Source organism: Puma concolor, chromosome B4 (assembly GCF_028749965.1).
Source record: "Puma concolor isolate L17-30 chromosome B4, mPumCon1.1.hap2, whole genome shotgun sequence".
NCBI classification, from domain to species: Eukaryota; Metazoa; Chordata; class Mammalia; order Carnivora; family Felidae; genus Puma; species Puma concolor.
This window is the reverse complement of record NC_141673.1, coordinates 123,545,394-123,567,305: the sequence shown is the minus strand read 5'-3', so window position 1 is coordinate 123,567,305 and position 21,912 is coordinate 123,545,394. Positions and strand designations below refer to the sequence as shown.

General features: G+C 46.5%; 1 protein-coding gene and 1 long non-coding RNA gene across 2 annotated transcripts in view; one reads left to right on the top strand and one right to left on the bottom strand.

The window, feature by feature from the left end:
- LOC147579488 (LIM zinc-binding domain-containing Nebulette-like) overlaps positions 1–16,606 on the bottom strand; it is a 42,927-nt gene extending 26,321 nt beyond the window's left edge. The window contains exons 1-2 of the mRNA XM_086714804.1: positions 15,004–16,606; positions 13,666–13,760 (exon numbers count right to left, since the gene is read on the bottom strand). Coding sequence (XP_086570930.1) covers positions 13,666–13,760; positions 15,004–15,072 — 164 coding nt within the window. The 5' untranslated portion in view covers positions 15,073–16,606. The remainder of the gene's footprint in view (positions 1–13,665; positions 13,761–15,003) is intronic.
- Positions 16,607–17,318: 712 nt separating this feature from the next.
- On the top strand, positions 17,319–21,125 carry LOC147579487 (uncharacterized). The gene is made up of 2 exons (XR_015253179.1): positions 17,319–18,969; positions 20,954–21,125. It is a non-coding gene; the product is annotated as an uncharacterized LOC147579487 (long non-coding RNA).
- Positions 21,126–21,912: the final 787 nt, after the last annotated feature.

Sequence of the window (21,912 nt, the reverse complement as noted above, 5' to 3'; positions counted from 1 at the left end):
TAGCGGTGCCCACATCCCATGTTCTCCGTCATTCTTCCACCTTCGAGTGTCTTTCTTTCTATACGTGGATCCACCTTTTAGACATGTTTCTTTTTTAGCACAGCCAGCCTCCCTGCTGCCAGAATTTCATTATCAGCTCGTCCCCGCCCCCCCCCCCCCCCACACACACACACTGGTGACCCTGCCAGATCTCATGAACCTCCTTGAGGGTCTCTGCGTTGGTACAGATGGATGAGGTCATCAACGCTCCTCTGCTCTGTCCCTTTGGAGAATTGCTTGACGCTTCCTCCATTCAAGTGCTTCTTTTATGTTCCCACCTGTTTTCTCCTGCTGGGGAATTAATTTTTAAATCCCGAGTAGCAATCTCTGCTAACCCACCAGAGAAGGATGCCAGGAAGGAGGCTTCCTGTCAAATGAAGGGCTGCTCCCATTCGGAATAAATGTACTTTTACAGTCAATCCACGCATGTGCATTCAGAGTCTGTTATATACCCATCAGCGTATAAAGAAAAACCAATATGCTTGTCTTTCAACATCTGTGACACCGTCGTTATACAGGACGCTTCTTGGGAAATAGCCCCCAGGTACAATTTACAGGTGCATTCACTGACCACTCGCCCCTCAGGTACATACGACCCAAGAGACGCACAAATAAACCAGCCTCCTGACTCCTGGCCAATTAAGCCTGACATTACATAACTGCCATTTAAAAAAAAAAAAAAAAAAACCCACAGAGGCAAACCCTCTAAACAGGATTTTCCTTCTTTAGCAGCCTCTGAGGAAGAACTGTTGTAATATGGTGTTTCTATTCCTGACAGGAATAACCCTTAATTATTATGTGCCTTAAGCATCTAGAAATTTTTAAATAGAATTGCACTTAATGTTAAGAAAATCAGAGAACTACGTCAGTGGCAACAGAAAATACTTTAAACAGAGAGAGAGAGAGAGAGAGAGAGCTGGCATGGGGGACAGGGACGGGGGAAGAACACAGATCTTGATAAGTTGCCTTTGAAGTTCTGGAAATCCGAGAGAAGAGACAGAGCATTGAAAAAATTCACCAAAGAAAAATAAATTCTTCCATAAGAGAATGTAAAGGCTCGTCATTTATCAGGGATTAATGCATTAATCCCTGATCACGTTTTGTTTCCACAAATAAATAAGTCATTGTTATTTCCAGGAAAAAATACATAGATATGCAAATAAATATGCACATTGCCTAATATCTAAACACAGGGTTCACGTCTTTTTTTTTAATATTTATTTCTGAGAAAGCGAGAGAAAGAGAGCACCTGGGGGAGAGGCAGAGAGAGAGGGAGCGAGAGAGAATCCCAAGCAGGCTCCAGCTGTCAGAGCCCGATGCAGAGCTCGAACTCACAGACATGAGCTGAAATCAAGGGTCATATGCTTGCTTAACCGACTGAGCCACCCGGGAGCCCCAGAGTTCATTTCTAAGACTTTCAAAAACGGAGTTATAACAAAGTGATTGTTATACCTACGTAGATGTTATTCCTGTCTTCTTTTGTTCAGTTGCATATTAGTGACCAATAATCTAGCAATAAATTTCAATATTTTGCCTAAACTCTCCAGCGGTAGCTACCATCCATGTGCGTTATCAGTCTAAGCACAGCCGGGTCCAGCTGGGATCGCCACAAAGATCTTCATGGAAAGAAATTTATCCTCTCCTGTCAAGTCAGCTCTGTCAGCCAGAGAGGCCTGCCGTTGAGCTGAATTGCTCAGACAGCCAGAGGGACTCAACCAGTCCCGACAGAGCTAGCTGGGCGATGTGCTCTATCGAGGGGACATTTACTGAGCACACAGTAGATGCTGGAGTATACTAAGGCAATTGGGACAATTCCTGCTCTCAAAAAAGCTAGTTAGCTAGTAGGAAAGACTTGCTTTTTCATGAAGAACAAATCTAGAGAATTCTATCAAGATTCCTTCCACAAATAGGTCCTCTTGCCCACCTCCTGGGTGCATTCAGCAAACAGTTTACAAATCTTTTTTGTTGTTGTTTGTAATGTTTATTTTTGAGAGAGAAAGACAGAGACAGAGAGAGAGAGCACACACAAGTGGGGGAAGGGCAGAGAGAGAGGGAGACACAGAATCCGAAGCAGGCTCCAAGCTCCAAGCTGTCAGCACAGAGCCCGATGCGGGGCTCGAACTCACGAGCCGTGAGATCATGACCTGAGCCGAAGTCGGACGTTTAACCGGCTGAGCCACCCAGGCGACCCTACAAATATTTTCTTTAATGTTTGTTTATTTTTTAGAAAGAAAGAGAGACAGAACGCCAGCGGGGTAAGGGCAGAGAGAGAGGGAGACAGAGAATCCCAAGCAGCCTCCAGGCTCTAAGCTGTCAGCACTCCCAACGAGGGACTCAAACCCACGAACCATGAGATCACAACCTGAGGGAAGTTGAACGTTTAACCGACTGAGCCACCCAGGCACCCCGACAGTTTACAAATCTTACCCAACATCTGTTGATTGATTAAGTAGATATGGTGGGTTCTAGATCATCATTCTTGTCATAATGAGACCGGAAGGTTCATGATGTGAAAGAACAACACCGTATCAACTGTTCAAACAGCTTATCTGATAAGGACAGTGAGAAGCACGCCTGTTGTATCATAAAAAATCTGACCTGCATTTGTCCCCGCTTCCTGGGACGTACTCTAAATAGTTGTAATTTCCCAAGTAATTGGAAATGTCTTTGTTATTCGTCAGTCTTGATCCATACCTGAGTTATGCTAACAAGATGGCTTCAGATGGGACTGGCCACTCCAGAAACCACGTGATTAGAGGGTTGGGCCTTTGAGTCGGGCAATATCAGTGGACCTCCTCCAGGGAGGGGAGGGGGACAAGAGGTTGAATAATCACACGTGGTCAATAAGTCATCACACGTGTGGAATTAAACCTCAGTAAAAACTCTGCACACCGAGCTCAGTGGAGATTCTCAATCGGTTAACACATCACCGCACCCGCAGGGAGACACGTCCTGATTCCACAGGGCAAGGGCAAGAAAACGTGTCCAGGACCCTCCCCACCCTCGCCCTATGTGTGCGCTCATTTGGCTGGTCCTGATTAGTATCTTTTACAATCATAAAACCATAATCTTAAGTACAGCCCCTTTCTGAGTTCTCTCAGTCATTTTAGCTAATTAGCTCATTACAGGGACCCTTGTATTTGTTTTCAGAAGTGTGGGTGGCCTCGGGACTTCTGAACTTGCAGCTGCCATCTGTCTCGTTGGGGACCGCACCCTTAACTTATGGACTCAACACTAATTCCGGGTGACTGATGTCAGAATTGCACTGCAGCATTGCAACACCCATTCTCAATTCCTTAAAAACATGCCAGAAATAATACCTTTAAGAAGTCACGCTCTTGCAGTTGACCTTACCTCCCCAGCCCCCAAACCACCTCCAACCCAGGATGCGAGCGGCCATGGTCCACCCTCGGCAGGACACTGCCTCCAATAGGTAGACAAGCACAACACAGCCATAGTACACGGCAGGCCTTCGGGTAAGTGCCAGAATTGAGGTGTAAAACCAAAATGAGCACACAAAGAGAGCCCAGCAAGTGAAAGGTTCAGGATGGCTTCACAAAAACTGTCACAGCTGTGCATCCTAAAGATGAAAGTAACTTTATTTTTTTAACATTTATTTATGTTTGAGAGAGGGGGAGGAGGGGCAGAGAGAGAGGGGAACAGAGAATCCACAGCAGGCTCTGCACGGACAGCAGCGGGGCTTGAACTCACGAGCTACGAGATCATGACCTGACCCGAAGTTAGATGCTTAACCAACCGAGCCACCCAGGTGCCCCAGGTGACAGTAACATTAACAGAGGGGAGAGCAGGAAGGCATAAGAACAGTGTGAGTAAAGGGTCAAATCATGGGGCAAGTTTATTAACGAAGAAAATTTTTTTTATTAACTCCTTACTGTGTGCCTGAAACTGGGCTCACCTTATTATTTTGATATTCCAATGAATCCTTAAACCTCATCTAATATCATACCCATTTTACAGATGAGGATACTGAGACTTAGCTGAAGAAATCTGATGAAGGCATTGGGCGAGCCGCCCAGTATGACTGGAGAGGAGGAGGGGAGACCGATGTGAGCAGAGGCAGGTAGATGGTAAAAAGCCCCCAGGTGCCGGTCAGAAACCTACTTTATTTTTTCTGCAGGCAATGGGGAACATTCAGACGTGTTTGTGCAAGGGAGTAATATGCCCAGAGCCATGGTTTCAAAAGACAAGTGTGGTGGCAGGAAAAGCCTTCAAAAAAGAGAAAGACTGGAACAGGGAGACCAGTTAGGGGACAACGGTCAGACCAATGGCCAAATATGGTAAGAGAGCCTGAGCAAAGGCCAGGACAGAGGGGATGAACACAGGGATGGGATGATGGGGAGGGGGGCGTGGGAGACAACAGAGATGCTTAAGGCTCTGGGGCCCAGGTGGATCGGGGAAGAGTAGCCAGGAGAGGATGGCACAGACATCTAGATCATGAAAAATCCATCTGTCCATCCGGCGTCCCTCTGTACTGATGCATACACTGACTACACTGCCTTCTGATGCTCCCACACGTTGCCTGCTTTCGTGGAGTTCATGCTCTTGATCCATTAACGGCTAACAAAGTCACACTTAAAGACCGAATTCGATACCGGTGGGCAGTCATCTGACTCCACACCCCAGATCTCTGGCCCCCTGCGGTACCCGGCCATCCCATTTCTCCCAGGCTCTCTGTGGTTGACTTATACCTGCCTTTGATGGGTAATGAGCATCAGGGGATCTAATCAAGGATTTTTGTCTAAGTGGCTTTTTAGACTGCTGAGCTGACGCCGAAGTATAAGAGACCACCAGTCCACCTATCGATCTGATGCTATTCAAAAATACACACATCGAACTAGTTTTCTCCTGGCCGCACCTAGGATTCGACGGGAAGGAGTCAACAGAGAGTGTGGAAAAGGAAACAGTAGTTGAACGCAACGCGACTCCCTCAAAGACTCCACAAAGAAAAATGCACAGCCAACTACAGATAAAATTAATAATGGGTTTCCAGAATAAATGGGTTTCCGGAATAAATAATCCTTGCTGTTCAAACCTGGTCCTTCTGGCAACTTCCTGTTTTCTGCTTATGTCTCTGCCCGTCTAGGTTCCACAAGAAAGGCTGCAGAATGTTTTATTCACTAGCAGAACTTCAGAATCAATAACAATGCTTTTACTAAGCCTGAGAAATGTTCTGGGTACTCAGCTCATAAATATTATTCTAGATCCCACTTCTCTCACACTGCTAAAGAGCCTAAGGCTTCCAAGGTACACTAACTGTAGGAGAACAGAAACAGAAAGGAAAAGAAATTCAACTTTCTATTCCTCTAGAGACGGAGCTTGGAGGGGCCTGAGGCTCTGGAGAAGGAGGGTGTCTTGGGGGGAGTATGTCTGTTCTCTCTCACTCCCGACATCCCCAGGAACCACAATGCCTTTGTAAAGCACTCCTCTGAAAACGTTTAACGAAGACATACCGAAATGCACCCTTACACAAGCCCCTGACACATAATCAATACCCCTTTAAGCGCACACATCTATATCTTGCATTAACCTTGCATTTCACTGTGATTTAGGAGATCTGTGCTTCATCTCCAAATCTTTTCTTATCTGACATCATTCCATAACAAATACATCATCATAAAGAGCCCACACAAGGAAGGCGCCTTGCGCAAACACTTTTAAGTGTGGCAGAACTCAGTACCTGATGTGTAAACTTGGTCTTCTCCAACGATTTCAAAAGATACTAACGTTCACGAGATACCCCCCACAGTTCAATAAGGTAGCTGAGAAACAGATCAGTCTGCATATGCCCGGAACCGTTTTGGTCGGCTCAAATAAAATGTCTCCACCCTTCACTTTCGATCCTCCCATTTTCACAAAAATACAAACACAAAAGCAAAAACCAAACACCTGTCATCCTCCTGCATCAGGTCTATGTCAAGGAGGCAGAGGTTGAATCTTTTTCGATGCAGTATGTAAGTCAGGCCTGAAGTCAGGCAAGGCATATTATAATTGATGCTAACTAGAACGCCCACAGACCACAACGCCCATAGATAGACACTGTTACTTTTAACAATGTGACATTTTCTCCTCCCTTTAAGGGGGAAACATGAGACAACTTTCAATTTATGATAAGTAAGACAGGGGACTAGGGCGCCTGGGCGGCCCAGTCGGTTAAGCGGCCACATGCAGCTCAGGTTATGATCTCACAATTCATGGGTTCAAGCCCCGCGTCGGGCGCTATGCTGACAGCTCGGAGCCTGGAGCCTGCTTTGGATTCTGTGTCTCCCTCTCTCTCTGCCCCTCCGCTACTCGTGCTCTGTCTCTCTGCCTCTCAAAAATTAATAAATGTTAAAAATATATATTTTTTAATAAAATAAAATAAATAAGGGAAGGGACTAACATTTGTGCACCTGTTAGGTGTTGTTTGATGTGCTGAGGCTTACAAATATTTCCCCCATTTAATTTCTACAGCGTTCCTGTTATGTAGAAATGATTATCTTATTTCACAGACTATAATTAAATCCAGAAGAAAATAAAGGAACGTCACTAGGGGATCTTTTAGGATGGCATGCTTGGAAACCGAGCGCGTAAGCAGCGAGGGGAAACCCTACTGTGTTCCTTACGGCGTGGCAATGGCCAGCCTCAGCGGGGAGACTTCAGCCCTCGGTATTCAGACTCTGTGCAACCTGGCCACCACACCGCCATTCAGGGTCCCCAAAACGTGCTCTCGAGCCAGCCTCTCACCCCGCCCCACCTCTGCCCACCTGCCCGAGAAAGAAAGCAGGCTGGGCCGCATCCTGATCTGGGAGGTAAGGTAGGGCTATGCTGATAACAGCACGGCCTCCACACTCATGGAGACAGCTAATCTTTATGGAGGGCTACGTGCCAGGCTCTGGGGGTGCAGAGTGAGCAAGACAGATGTCCTCAGAGCCACCCCAAGCTAGAGGAGGGTGCACACACAGATAAGCACACGGCTCCTTCAGAGGATGGTGACGACTCTGCCGGCTGAGCGATTCCTGAAGGGTGACAGGGGATGGGACAGGATGGGGTTGGCACCAAGGGCGTGAAAGCCACGGCTGTCTGAATCCATGAACTCAGTGCGTATAGGGCGGCACGGACCGGCAGCTTTCAGTGCTGACGCGCGGGGCGCTGAGAATATGGCACTGAACTAGTAATTCTCAAACTTTCTTGACCACCATTTCCAGTAAGAATATTTTTTACATCATGATCCAGTGCACTCTGTATACACACAACTAGAAAAAAAAAAAAAAAGAAACGAGGGGCGCCCGGGTGGCTCAGTCGGTTGAGCGTCCCACTTCGGCTCAGGTCATGATCTCGCGGTCCGTGAGTTCGAGCCCCGCGTCGGGCTCTGTGCTGATGGCTCAGAGCCTGGAGCCTGCTTCGGATTCTGTGTCTCCCTCTCTCTCCCTCTCTCTCTCTCTCTTTAAGTTCTGGATACAACCCTCTAACGGATGACAGCCCACAGTGTGAAAAATATTGATATAAACCTTTTAACAGGCATAACTATTATTTCTTTGATATACTTCCTCTTCTCCCCCTACCCTCTTTTTCCTCCTTCATCCCTCAAAAAACTTATTTCCACTGCAGAAATAAAAGCAGTCCTGTCTACAGAAGTTCCACTGCATGCCAGAAATACTGCACTGTCTCCTTAGTCCCACACAGCCCCAGTAGGGTGAGAGGTACCATTCCCATTTTACAGAAGAAGAAACTGATGCTTAGAGATCAAAAGATTGGCTTGGCAGAACTTGCGGGAGCCAGGGTTCAAATCCAGTTCTGTCTTGCTTCAAAACTCCAATTACACCACAGTGCCTTTCGTGAAAAGTTCTTAAGTAATTAAAGCCAACTTAATAGCAAGAATTTCGTAAGTCCCCTTGAGATAACTCAAGCCCTTGGAGGGTTACAGAACCGGGGTTGAGAGGTCTAAACAGAGATAAGGGAACTACACGGTGGAAAGCTCTCAGGTTTAAATTTAATTTCCTTCCGTGTCCTCGGAGCACCCCTTGGTAAAGGCATCAACAAGGGCTGACCAGCAGAGAAATGGTAAGTGAGAGTCAGCGGAGCGTTGGCCTAGATAGTCACCCTCAAGACGGGCAGGCCGAGTGGCACTGACCTCTCGGGGGGGGGGGGGGGGGGCTCACAAGGAACGTCACCTACCTCAGCATCTCCCAGGCTGTCGACAGTCAATAAATATTCACAAGACGACCGCTAGCACAGGCAGAGCGAAAGTAAACACGACGCCCCGCTCCTACTGGTTTATTTTTAACATCTCCCAAAATTATGCTAAGTGAAACTATTTGCTGAACAGAGATTCTTATTTGGAAAGATAGTGAAACATGTCGAACACAGATATTTGTGTTCTTTCGGCCCCACATTTAAAGATCCATTTGGGGGCGCCTAGTTAAGCCTCCGACTTCGGCTCGGGTCATGATCTCCGGGTTCGTGGGTTCGAGCCCCGCGTCGGGCTCTGTGCTGACAGTTCAGAGTCTGGAGCCTGCTTCGGATTCTGTGTCTCCCTCTCTTTCTGCCCCTCCCTTGCTCGCACTCTGTCTCTGTCTCTCTCTCTCAGAAATAAATAAACATAAAAAAAATTTTTTAAAAGATACATTTAACACAGACACAAGGTATATCAAATGTGGGCAGATCAGGACAAATTTTCAGCCCCTCAAAAATTCCCACAGAAGTGATGATGTGGGGAAATTATTGACAAGGTCCTGCTAAACTATTGCATCATTAACTGAGCCCTCCCCTGACCTAAAATAACTAGACTTTTACTGCCAATACATCAACTGGCCTGTCACTGCCATTGCTATATTTCTAAGCGGTAATATTTCTCAGAAAATTTGAAGAAATGAGGTATTATTTTTACAAACACATAATAAGTGCAATTTTGACTTTTACACATAAGTTAAATAATTTATTTGTCAAATGGCCTTGGGGTTTATATTCTTTGTGTGGCTTGTTGGGTAGTTTAACTTGGCATATAAATTCACATACAAAAATGAGGTATGTTTTTTGTCAAATCATCTTAGTGTTGTTTTCTCAAGATCTCTTAGCAATAAAAATATCACCTCGTCCTCTTTTCTTTGCAAGTTTCATGATGAAAAAAATTCTGAATGTGCCAAAGAATCCATGGCCTGCTTATGAAACATAAAGGCTATGAAAACATGGCATGTATTTAAGTAGACGAGTTTGTTTTTAAATATTTTAATAGTGTGACTACTGCATTAGGAGCTAAATGTGTATTAAGTCCAATCTTACATCGAGTGGGTAATATGCTTTGATCATTCTATCAAAAGATCAAAATTTAAATATTATGTAAATTATACCTTATACATGTTCTCCTTTGCATGAAATCAAACAGAAAACTTGTTTCTTCTCTGAACACATGAGACTATAAACAAGCAACATATTTAAAGGGAAGAAAATTCTCACTACTTCATTCCACTAAAAAAAAAAAAAAAATGCCCCCAGGTAGCAATTAAAATAAAAAGCCTTTATGTTTTCTAAAAATAATCTTAAATGTCTGTTTATCCTTTCCAAGTTTCAAGCATACTCTTAATATTTATTTTAAAGATTCTTGGTAATTAGGTATGTTTTTTTCACAAGAAATGCTACCTAAGTCCTCTTTGTGAAAACTCCAACAGATTTTATAAATCACTAGAAAAGAAATTAAAGAATATTAAATCTCCAGTAATCAAAAAAGTTGTCATTTTCACAACAACTAAATGTAAAGTATGAACCTTGATTGGATTCTGGTTTAAAAAGAAAAAAGCAGATACAAAAGACATTCTTTTTTTTTTTTTTAATTTTTTTTATTCCTGAGAGAGAGACAGAGCCTGAGTGGGGAGAAGCAGAGTGAGAGAGAGACACCGAATCCGAAACAGGCTCCAGGCTCTGAGCTATGAGCACAGAGCCTGACTCGGGACTCAAACCCACGGACCGTGAGATCATGACCTGAGTGAAGTTGGATGCCCAACCGACTGAGCCACCCAGGCGCCCCTACAAAAGACATTCTTAGGACGAGGGAAATATAAACGTAGACAGGGTTTTAGATATTATGAAATTTTGGTTAATTTTCTTTGGTGTGACAATGGTTCTATGATTGTTTAAGAAAATATCCTTATTCTAGGGTGTCTGGGTGGCTCAGTCTGTTAAGCATCCGACTTCGGCTCAGGTCATGATCTTGCGGTTTGTGGGCTCAAGCCCTGCATCAGGCTCTGTGCTAACAGCTCCAGAGCCTAAAACCTGCTTCGGATTCTGTGTCTCCATCTCTCTTTGCCCCTCTCCCTCTCCCACTCATGGTCTGTCTCTCTCTCTCTCTCTCTCTCTCTCTCTCTCTCTCTTTCTCAAAAACAAGTAAACATTTAAAAAGTTAGAAAAAAAAATATCCTCATTCTTAGCACATGGATGATGTAGTTTTCAGGGAAGAAATATCAATGTATGAAATTACCTTCCTTGATGCATGAAACTGACAAACGGTCTGACAATAATATATTTGCACACATAACTAAATAGAAATAAGAGGCAAATGTGACCAAATGTTAATAACACTGGAATTTCAGTGGAAGGTATACAGATGTCCATTGTATTATTCTTTCAACCACTTTGTGTATATGGAAATTTTTCCAATGACAAGTTGTGGGGGGACAAATAGTCATTTTCATTTCAACATGTATGCATGTCAACTCCTGAACCAAACTAAGTACAGATAAAATATTGCTCTACATGGATACAGAATGTGTCATTTTCCAGTAACCATATGCTTCAGAGAATCAATTTTCCACCATTGACCCGGAGAAATTATGGCAACCCTTCTGGCCAAGACCATTGACACACCACCTGAATTAGAGCAGAGGCATCAGAATCCCCAGAGGGTAATCCATGCTGCCCAGCGAGTTTACAAGGCAACCTGTGCCCTTGGAAAAATAAGAATTGAGAACAGGGGCCTTCCGGCCTGGAACCTTCACAGCAGACAGGTTCCATTTCTGGCCACAGCAGATCAAGCTGTGACATGAACTTAAAGCTAAATTAAACAAATTGACACCATCAATTGGAATCATTCACCCGCTAAAGCTAGATTTCTTGTCTTCCCCTGTCTCTCTGCTCAACAAAGTGGACCACCACGTTTAATATTCGACAAGAAATCTGAGATGCTCCCCCCCCCCCAGTTCCACTTAAACCTAATACCAAAGCACTTGAATTATATAAGAAAGTTTAAAGAGAAAATCTGTAAGCATTTGATTTAGACATACCTAAAGCATTTAAAATAAGACTCTGTCCTATGAGACAACAGAGTAGGATGTCTCCTATCTACAGATATAGGCTCTTTGTTTTGGGGCCCAAATCTCAACAGTTCTGGGCACTAGTTCACTATTAAGTCAGACTGCAAACCAGCCACCCTTGACTTGCCGCAGAATCTGATATTCTTTTTTTTTTTTTTTAATTTTTTTACATTGATTTATTTTTGAGAAACAGAGTGAGACAAAGCGTGAGCAGGGGAGAGGCAGAGAGAGAAGGAGACACAGAATCCGAAGCAGACTCCAGGCTCCGAGCAAGCCGTCAGGACAGAGCCAGATGCGGGGCTCGAACCCACAAACTATGAGATCATGACGTGAGCCGAAGTCGGACACTCAACCGACTGAGCCACCTAGGCACCCCTCTGATATTCTTTTTTAATTAGACTGAACCGAAACTAAGCAGTAAGCACTGAGTTTTCAAGTGGTCCCATGCAACCAAGACTCTCTCAGCTGTACCTTTTTTTTTTCTGTCCTTTTATTTTAATCATTTCTTTTCCCCCTAATTCAATTCTTTATCTACCTGTATGTGTCTATATGTAAACACATACATAGTTACATACGTATACATGTTATACCGTATCACATCGTATTAAATGTAATTGTTCTCTCCTCAATTTCTTTCTCTCCTGTCTTTCCTTTTCTCCTCCAATTCCTCCAGGCCTATCAGGGCCACCCGAAGGCATGGTTATCACCGGGCTGAACTCCAGGATGTGGAGCTATAAAGAATCTTGATGTGGCCCATAAAGCCTAATCGAATCAGGCCACGGGCTGGAGTAGTTATGGGAAAATGGTTCACTTTCCTTTAAACTAAAGAACAATTATCTTGTTTATGGGTTGTAGGAGACCCTTTCCCATCTAGGTACTGCCGGCTGCCTTTGATGTTTAACCAGTCACACGTGCTTTAAGAAAAGCAGGAGACTATGACACTGAAGTCCCATTTTTTGTTCCGTGTTATCGCCATAAGATACATGGTATAGGAGGGCCGAAGACATCAATGAGTTTGGGCAATGTCTGTGACCTTCACTTATCCAAAAAAGTCCTGAATTCTGTTCAGTGCTCCCTTGTTCTGATTTCTTGAAAAGTTTCTAGTCAGTCAATAAGCAATAAGCTGGGACCAATCAGTAAGCAATAAGAGAGTAATAAAAAAAAAAAAAAAAAAAAAGTTCTTCACCAGAGAGGTATAAGCACACTACATCTGTTTACCAAAAATTTACTATGAAAACACAGTCCCACGAGTGAACTGTCAGTTAACCATGGGCCCTCCATCTCCAGAAGACCTGGCCGAACCTATTTCCGAAACTCTAGAGAGAATGAATCTCCAGCCATATTCCAGCCAAAAGGCTAAGGGTCCTATGCCACCTGTAGGCTCCATCGGCCCCCACAGGGGAATGGGGAAGAAGAAGGCTCAACAATTCAGGGCCAAGAGCTCTGAAGAGTGCTAAAAACACTCTTGGATGGGAGAATACTCAAGGCGTGGGGAGACACATGCCCCAGGGCAGCAAGGTCGCCATTTGGAACCAATGGCCAATTTCCAGATTCTAAGAGTGATCGGAGCCCTTTCCTGAGAATTATCCTCTCAATGCCTCAATTTCTTCATCTGTCAAATGGAGATGATAACAGTGCCCCCCACCACCACCCCCAAGTCACAGAATCTGTAAAGATTAAATGAGTCAGGAGGCATAAAGTGCTTACCACAGGGCCTGGCACACAGGAAGCACTGCGTAAACGCTAGGTAACTGCCACCAGTATAGGCTAAAAGCATGCCTATGGAAAAACCGGCCAAAGAAAGGCTGCCTTCCCTAATCTCCCCCAACAGACCTACTCCTAAGCAGCCAGAAACACCGTGTGTCAATTCCTTGGTTCTCTGTTTCAGCTCTAGGATCTCTGGAGCGGTCTCAGCTAAGATTAAGCGAGACTCCTTTCCCTAGCAACTAGGTTCAGATATAAAATTGCAATATGGCAACATCACGTGACTGAAATGGAAATCTGACATGCACTTCAGAGCCCACACTTTCGCTGTGTGTAAGTTCTTCAGCTTCTAACAAATGTCCCCCACTCTGCAACCCTGTGAGCCTCAAAAATCGACCCCGCTGGAAGACCCACACAAATTACCCTGCACATTAAGAAAGACATGAGTGCAACGACCTTCTGCAAAGTCCGTGGCCCCAGCGTGTGTGGCATAAACCAGGAACTGGCCCCTGCCACACCTGCGTGACACAGTGAGTCAGTCTCTCGGAACAGGCAGATGCCCTCACTTTTGTGTTCTGGTGCTGTACCACACCTGGCACACCTTGTTGACAATACTTACGCATTACAATAGGGCTTCTTTTCATAGCCTTTGTAGTTGTTCATGTTGAGAGCCATCTTACAGACCTCACAATGGAAACATCCTTTATGCCAATACTGAAAAATAAATAAATAAATATTTAAAAGTTTCGTGCAATGCCAGCGCTTCCCGGGACGGTACAGAAAGGAGCTATTTTTTAGTGCATCACAGTCCCCACCCTCACTTGAAAATACCGCAACAAAATGATTGTAGGTAACAGCAGATGTGGTTACCTCCTCTCGGTTATGTAAATAAGGCAGACAGCTACGCAAACTGAGTTTTAAATGAATCCCCACCGCAACGTACAGATTCAGAGGCAAGAACTGCCAGGGCTCCGTCCACACTGCACTCCTAGGAGCAGCCAGAATGGAATCCTAAACTGGTTAATAATGGAGACGTGGAACCTGGGTAGTGGCTTCAGAAGGAAAACGAATCCAGTCCAAAGCGCCTAAACGCGGAGTTTGTTGGATCTCAATAAATATGTGTCCACCGGAAACCAGGCAACCCGAAGGAACCAGGAGGGGGACTAGGCAAGTACCCTCGCCCCCCCCCCCCATCCCTGTCCACCTTCTACTAAATTGCAGGAAAGGTGGACCCAGTCCGGGAGGGCTGGCGAGATGACGGGGTGCTCTCGAGAGGCATTTGTACCAGCACACGCAAATTTGTCAGGGACCGCCTCCGGCTGGTTTCAACGACCAGTCACTCAGGATAGCGCCGGGCTCGCTCCCCCAGGCTGTTCAACTCCATCCACGCCCGGGAAGGACAGGGAGCAGGGCTGCAGGGGCCGGGCCTAAAGCCACTTCCTCTGGAATTCCCCAGCCGGGTGGATTAACCCCCCGTGGATCCTGCTCGCCGCGCCGAGCCGGGGATTATTCTTAGCAATGCCGCAGCGGCCGCCCCACGACATATTAATTATTATTTGCCTCTCCGCCTCACCGCCGTCACGGGAGGCGCTGGGGCGGGGGTGAGGTGGGGTGCGGGGCGGTGAGGGGCAGGAGTGGCAGTGCGAAGGGGTCGAGCCTGGGCTCTTCGGCCCCCAGGCCGCGCTCCGCCGCGCGCTCTCCGCAGCAGCCCCGCACCCTCGCCGCCCGCACCCCGAAGAAAACCCTCCCCGGTTCCAACATCACCATCGCCAAGCGTGCTCTCTGGATACTCCTATGGGCGTTTTTCCTTTGCGTGCCCTCACCCGGTGCCAAAACACACACACACACACGCACAGAGCCCCACTCCTCTCCTTGCATCCCAGGTGCCAAAACTTCTCGGAGCAGGTGCAGCCGGGCCCCCGGCAGGTCCGGGCTGGCCCGGCGCCCCCTCGCTCACCTTATCCAGGCAGTTGACTTTCTCCGTGGGATACACGACTTTTCCGCAGCGGGCGCACTGGGGGTTCATGGTCGCGGTTCCCAGGGGCGGCGGCTGTGCGGCAGCGGCTGGGGGCTCCGAGGAGCCGCTGTGACATCCCCCGGCGAGCCCCGCACCGCCTCCGGGCAGGCGGGAGGGCTGCGGGCGGCCGGGCGCCGGGGTCGGGAGTCGGCGCCGGACCCCTGGCGAGCCGGCCGCGCGGCGCGCGGGAAGGGCGGCGGGGCGCGGGTGGGTGCGCGGCGGGGCCTGGCGCCGCGGTTGGGGCGGGTGGGGGGGCGGCCGCGCTCGCTGGCCCGGGCTCGGCTCCGGCTCGGGCTCCGCGCCGCTCGCTCTGCGTCGCTCGCACTCCAGGTACCGGTGACTCACACAGACACTGGCTCCCGCCCCTCGCGCTCACTCGCTCCCCCGCCTCGCCGCCGCCGCCGCCGCCGCCGCCGCGCAGGCCAAACCCACCGGCGCGCCCGGACCCAAGTGGCAGGGAACGAGCACGTCGGGCACCGGGGAGGGAGGGCGCGGCGGGGGGGGGAAGGGGGAGGGCGACACCCGGAAAGCTCCGCAGACAGCCGCGGGCTGCGACTGCGAGGCCTGGGAGCGAGCCCGGTGCCGCAGCCGCAGCCGGGGGCGGCCAGGTGGGCGGCGGCGGAGGAGGGAAGCGCGAAGGGGGGGTGGGGGAGGGGGGGCTCAAACCCGCGCACTCCCTGCGCCTGGTCTTCTGGCTTCTGCCCCCGCCGGGTCACCGCGCTCGCAGGCCGGGGTTCCTGGTGCCCAGAGGACGCGCGGGCTCGAGCCCGCGCTCCTCCGCCAGCCCCGGCGCCGCGGGCAGCGGCGCACCAACGCCCCACGCGGAGCCGACTCCCCGGGCGGAGGCCGTCCCGGCCGCGCGCAGACACGCGCTCGGGCCCGGCAGCCGCGAGACCCCCGGGGGACCCCGGGGACTCCCGTCCCCGCGGCGCCGAGGGCTGTGTCGCGCCCGCTCGCGGGGGAGTCTTCGGAGAAAAGCGGCCCCCCGCGCGCGCGCGTGTGAGGTCCTTGGACCCCAGCTGGGGAAGCGACTTCTCTCGCTGGCCCCCAACCTCGCACTTTTTTTTTTTTTTTTTTAATGTGTTCTTGGGAAACCAGCGGTCATTTTAGGCCTGTCACGCCCTTCTGGATTAATCAGCGGTCATCATCCATTCTGCTGTGCGTGCATGTGCGCGTACGCTGTATGTTTTTACGATCAAACACCACCGAATCCAGGAAAAGTTCTTCTCCTGCCTTAAGGGAAGCAATTGCCAACTCATGGTCCTCACCAGAAGGTCCAGAAGATCGAGCTGAAGGCTGAGGTGAGGGTCGGATGAAAGCAAACGGGAGAGGAATCCGTGGCTAGTTTTCAGCAGATCTCAGGTTATTGGACTCGCTTTGGAAAAGGCAGCAACACGGAGCGTCACTGCCTGAGTTCAAAGCCCAACCCCGCCATTTACTAGTCGTATGACTTTGTGCTACTGCTTAGCGTCTCTACGCCTCAGTTTTCTAACCTACGAAATGGGGATAACCTAGCGCTGCAAAAACAGCTCCTACTCTCCCACTGTGAGGATTAAGTGAGTCAGCAGTTCTGAACCGCTTCCATCTGCCTGCCTCGTGGTAAACTCTACATAAGTGTCAGCTAAGATTATCATAGGTTGGGTAGAACAAATAAGCAAACACATTCCGTTGCTAGCACACAGATTAAGGCTCAGTAATGCCACATAGCAACTACCGTGACAAATATTTCTGCCCTTTTTTCAATAATCATAGCTGCAGCCTCTTCATGGAAAAAAAAAAAGTATTGATCTGTGAGCCTCTTAGGCAGCCTGCGTTGTTGAAATATCATTCGTAATGATGCTGTGCTGTTTGACTTTTCAGAAGAGATAATTTCTGAAAAGAGATTCACCGATGCAAGAGCCTTTGAACCACTCCTTGCCCTGCTCACAAATCCCCCTCAAAGGCAAAGAAGACAATAATTTGCTGTCAGAGAGGATCAGTTGTCATTTTAAAACACCTCAGAGCTCATTAGAAATGCCTGAGACCATGGATAAACCTGGAGGATTTTATGCTAAGTGAAATAAGCCAGAGAAAGATAAATACTGCATGGTATCACTTATATGTGGAATGGAGAGGGGAGGGGAGGGGAGGGGAGAGGGGAGGGGAGAGGGGAGGGGAGGGGGGAGGGGAGGGGGGAGGGGAGGGGAGGGGAGGGGAGGGGAGGGGAAGGGAAGGAAGGAAGGGAGGGAGGGAGGGAGGGAGGGAGGAAGGAAGGGAGGGAGGGAGGGAGGGAGGGAGGAAGGAAGGAAGGAAGGAAAAAAAAAAACTGTAACTCATAGAAACAGTAAAAAATGTTTACTGTTGCCAGGGGCTGGGTGGTGGAGACAATAGGTTGGTAAAAGAGTACAGACTTTCAGCTATAAGGTGAATAAACTCCGAGGCTCTAAGATATATAACATGGTGCCTACAGTTGAGAACACTGTATTGTATAATTGGAATTTGCTAAGAGAGTAGAACTGGAACTGTTCTCATTAAAAGCAATGTAAATATGAGAGGCGCCAGCATGGCTCAGTTGGTTAAGCATCTGACTTCAGCTCAGGTCATGATCTCGTGGTTCATGAGTTCGATCCCTGCTTAGGGCTCTCTGCTGACAGCTCAGAGCCTGGAGCCTGCTTTGGATTCTGTCTCCCTCTCTCATTGCCCCTCCCCCACTTGCGCCCCCCCCCTCAAAAATAAATAAATATAAAAAAATGAACAATGTAAATATGAGAGATGATGTATGTGTTAATTCAGTAGAGGGAAACTTTTCACAAGATATACATACAGCAAATCATTACATAAAATCATAAAAATAAAATATAAATAATATATACTTATATAAAATATGTTTATAAAAAATTAAAATCCTATTCTCTTTTAAAAGGTATGCAAAAAATTCTGAGGAAGATTGACGGTGATTGTCACATTTGGAGCTGATTTATCAGACCTTTAAACTATGAATTACACAATTTCTTAGCCAACCAGCACCTATCACAATGCCTGACACATAGTAGGTACTAATTTAATGTTTTCTGAAAGAAAATATGAATAAAACAAATGAATGCATTAAAATTGGACTTAACTATGATGTTTTGTTCTCTCAAGAGTAAACAATGAATGCTTAGAGTTGTACTTTTCCCATTTGTTTCTCTTACTATTTTCATTTTCTGCATTAAGCCAGCTTTTAAGTTGCTTAGTGTCATTTTACTGATGTAAGAAGAATTTGAATACCATCTGTCTTAAAAGGACTTCTTTATTTCAAAATTCAAAGCACTATAAACAAGAGATTTGGCAGAAACCTGTCATCTGGCCCAGCCTTCCTCCTTCAAGCAGATGAATAATTTAATTATCCACTAGGGAGACCTTTGCCCCTTTCATGACTTTCTCACTTGACTGGTCAAGAAATCATTCCTTGTGGTAACTATGCCCCCCCATCTCTACTTTAATTAAATCCTTTTCTGCTGGCTTGGACATCCATAGATAGAAAGAATGACTAACCATCATGACCCTCGTGAAAACATTTATATGCTTATAAAATTAAATTTTTTTTCTTTAGCTAAATTTCCCAAATCGATTTACTTTTACCTCTGGGGCCTATTTATATAGAACCTACGGGAGAGTGTATAATCACATTTGTTATTTAAAGTAAGTAAACTGAACCTCACATTAAAAGCTTTAACCCAGCCGTTGCAATCACAAAAGGGCAAAGAGTGGCTTTAACAAACATTACCTCGGGCACAGAATGTGATAGAGTGTATTACTAGTTCACAACTTTTTGTTCCCTTCCATCCTGGCAACATTTCCTGTAGACATAGTGTATTTCTCTACAGCGGTGACTCTGCACTTGACCACGCGACTTCCTTTGGCCAAGGGAGCAGAAGCTTTAAGGTACTTGCATAGTTTACCTCTGTTCCCCCATCCCTTGAGCTCTGGTGCCCAGCCAGGAGAGGAGTATATCCCAGGGAGTGGCTGCTTCACTGACTTTGTCCAAGAATCCAAAAACCCGTCTAGCTAGTAGAGCCCAAATGAGTTCTGTAAACCCAGCCACGCCCAGCAGAGCTGTAGCAAGCCCAGGAATAAAAAATAATTGTTGCTGTCAGCCATTGAAATTTGGGGAGTTCACTGTTACTGCAGTTAAGTGCTGACTAATACACCAATGATGAGAATTGAAGAGAAATGCTTTCTACTTCAGCAACGAGGAAATAATGGGTTTACATACAAGACTCAGTATGTGTTTTGTTTTGCTTTGTTTTGGTTTGTTTACTTTTCTAAAAGGCACGCTGTTAAAAGCGTAATGGCCAATAAAGCATAGCCCTTATTATTAATTAACTATTCATCCTCTCATCACACAAAGCTTTATTATGTGCCTTCCGTTTGTCAGACATTACGCAAAATTGTATACATTTTTGCCAGTTGGCTCAAATTCCCCATGGAGGCAAGTCTTTCCAGCCAACAACGTTCGTAGGTAAAAAAAAAAAAACTTTAGCTCACAGTTTCATTTGCGAGCTGTGTATGAACCTCAGCCCAATGAAGCATTTCTCCAAAGATCTTACCACATTTTAGAGAAATTATCTCATTTACCATTATAGTATTCCTGCAAGTCAATGAGAAATATAAAATAAAAACATTAAGGGAAATTCAAGATTCAGAAGCTATTCTAGAAACGATTCCTTTCATTCATCCATTCAGTATACAGTTATTGGTAGCCAGGTATTAGGCACAAGAGGATGCAATGGGGAATAAGGCATAATCTCTACTTATAATAACATCTAGTGGGACAGATAAGCAAGCAATGAATTATAATGCAACGTGATAAATGCTCTAAACTAAAGCTCTGCCCAGACATCATGGAAGAACAGAGGAGGAACTTCTAATTCAGCTAGGAAGTCAGGAAATGCTACCAGAGGAAGGGGTCGCTACACTTTCTACCAGGAGTAGGAACTAGCTGGCAACCCCCTCCCAAGAATACAAGACCTGCTAACATGGAGAGTTTAGGTTGATTACCCTTCCCCTCCCCCCTCGTCCCCCCCCCCCCCCCGTTTTAGAGATTACTCTGCTCTTATACACATGCTGAAAGTGTATTTACATCACTTGGATGCCCCCTCCCAACATGGCACCACAACAAACTTCAAACAATAATGAAACATTTCTTAATGGATGACACATCTTATCAAACAGGTCCCCCAAAGCCCCCAATTTACCAAAAACTTTTGCAGATACATCAACTCGTAATTAAGTTTGACCCAAAACCTTTTAGAAATTGCAAAGGGAAAAGAAAAGCAGGAGAAGCAGGATCATCTTTGTTTTGGTCTCTGTGGGACTGAGCACCCTAGGATGATGGGGAAGGTAGGCTCCTGCGGTAGGCAAACCATGGCCCTCAAAGGTGTCCTCATGCTCATACGCAGAACCTACGAATATGTCCCCTTACATGGCAAAAGAGGCTTTGCAGATGTGATTAAGTTAAGGATCTTGAGATAGAGATTATCCTAGATTATCCCAGTGGGCCAGTGTAATCACGAGGGTCCTTCATAAGAGGGAGGCAAGAGGGTAGAGTCAGAAAAGAAGATGGGACAATGGAAGCAGAGGCCAGGGAGATCTGAAGACGCTACCCTGCTGGCCTGGATGATGAATGAGGGGCCACAAGGCAAAGAATGCAGGCAGTCTCTAGAAGCTGGAGAATGCAAGGAAACAGATTCTCTCCTAGAACCTCCAGAGGGGACACAGTCTTGGCAACATCCTGATTTTAGGACTTTTGAGCTACAGAACTGTAAGATATTAAATTTGTGTTGTTAAAAACGCAACGATAAGTGTTGTCCCAGCGGCAATAGGAAACGAATACACCGTCTATGTGCGAATTCTGTTTGGTCTTTAGGATCTCAGTGAGTTCCAGGACCTCGAAAAGAAGCACTTGGAAATCAAGATGGCTATGATTCTTCATCATTGTGGCCGCCAAGCGAGACATCTCAAAGCAAAGTGGTCGAAAGTCCAATATGTCTTCACGGTCACGCCTAATAAAAGGACTTATTTTACCCGCGACCCTCAGATGATTGCCTCCCTTCTCCAGCTAATTTTTCACATGTAAATACAAAAAGTATAGGTGGTTCAGAGTCACCATATTTCTCTCCAAATCTCCCTGAATCTTCCTCTCCTCCTCTATAGAACTACGTGATGAGTAACGTCCACATCTCCACAGCCGGAACCCCAGAAATCAACCCAAATTCTTTTCCTCTTTTCTGAACCATCCCTGTCCAGTTACTCAACCCCGTTGATTTTATCTCCAAAAGAACTCATGAATCTGTCTCCATACCCACCGGTATGACACCGGTGCTGCCTTAGCTTAGCAACTTACCAGGTCCTCCTTGTTGTTCTGTAACAACCCTCCACGAGGTCTTATCATCAGACAAGACATGGAAGGAGGTAGGACTTCGCCTTCCCAAACAAGACTCAGAGACACTGCAGATAGGAAATCCTGAGACCCCACACTACATTACTTTAACAAATAAAAATTAATTCATATAAAACATTATACACACTGTCTAGCATCCAGTAAGAACTTAGTAAAATATTTGCTTAACCATTGAACAACTGGAAAAATAGTACATAAAACTGACCTCCTTGACGTATTTAAATACGAATCAGTGAGGAGGTGACAAGGAAGATGATAGTTATTATTACCCTTTCCCTGTGCCTCGAGACTGCTTTCTGAATGAATCATCTGCCAAACTTGATAAATATCAAGCTACAAAAATAAAACCTGGATTATATAAGACTCGCAAAGTATCAAAAAATACTTCAGGGCATCAGTGGCGAGCTGAGGCGGAAGCAGGCTGT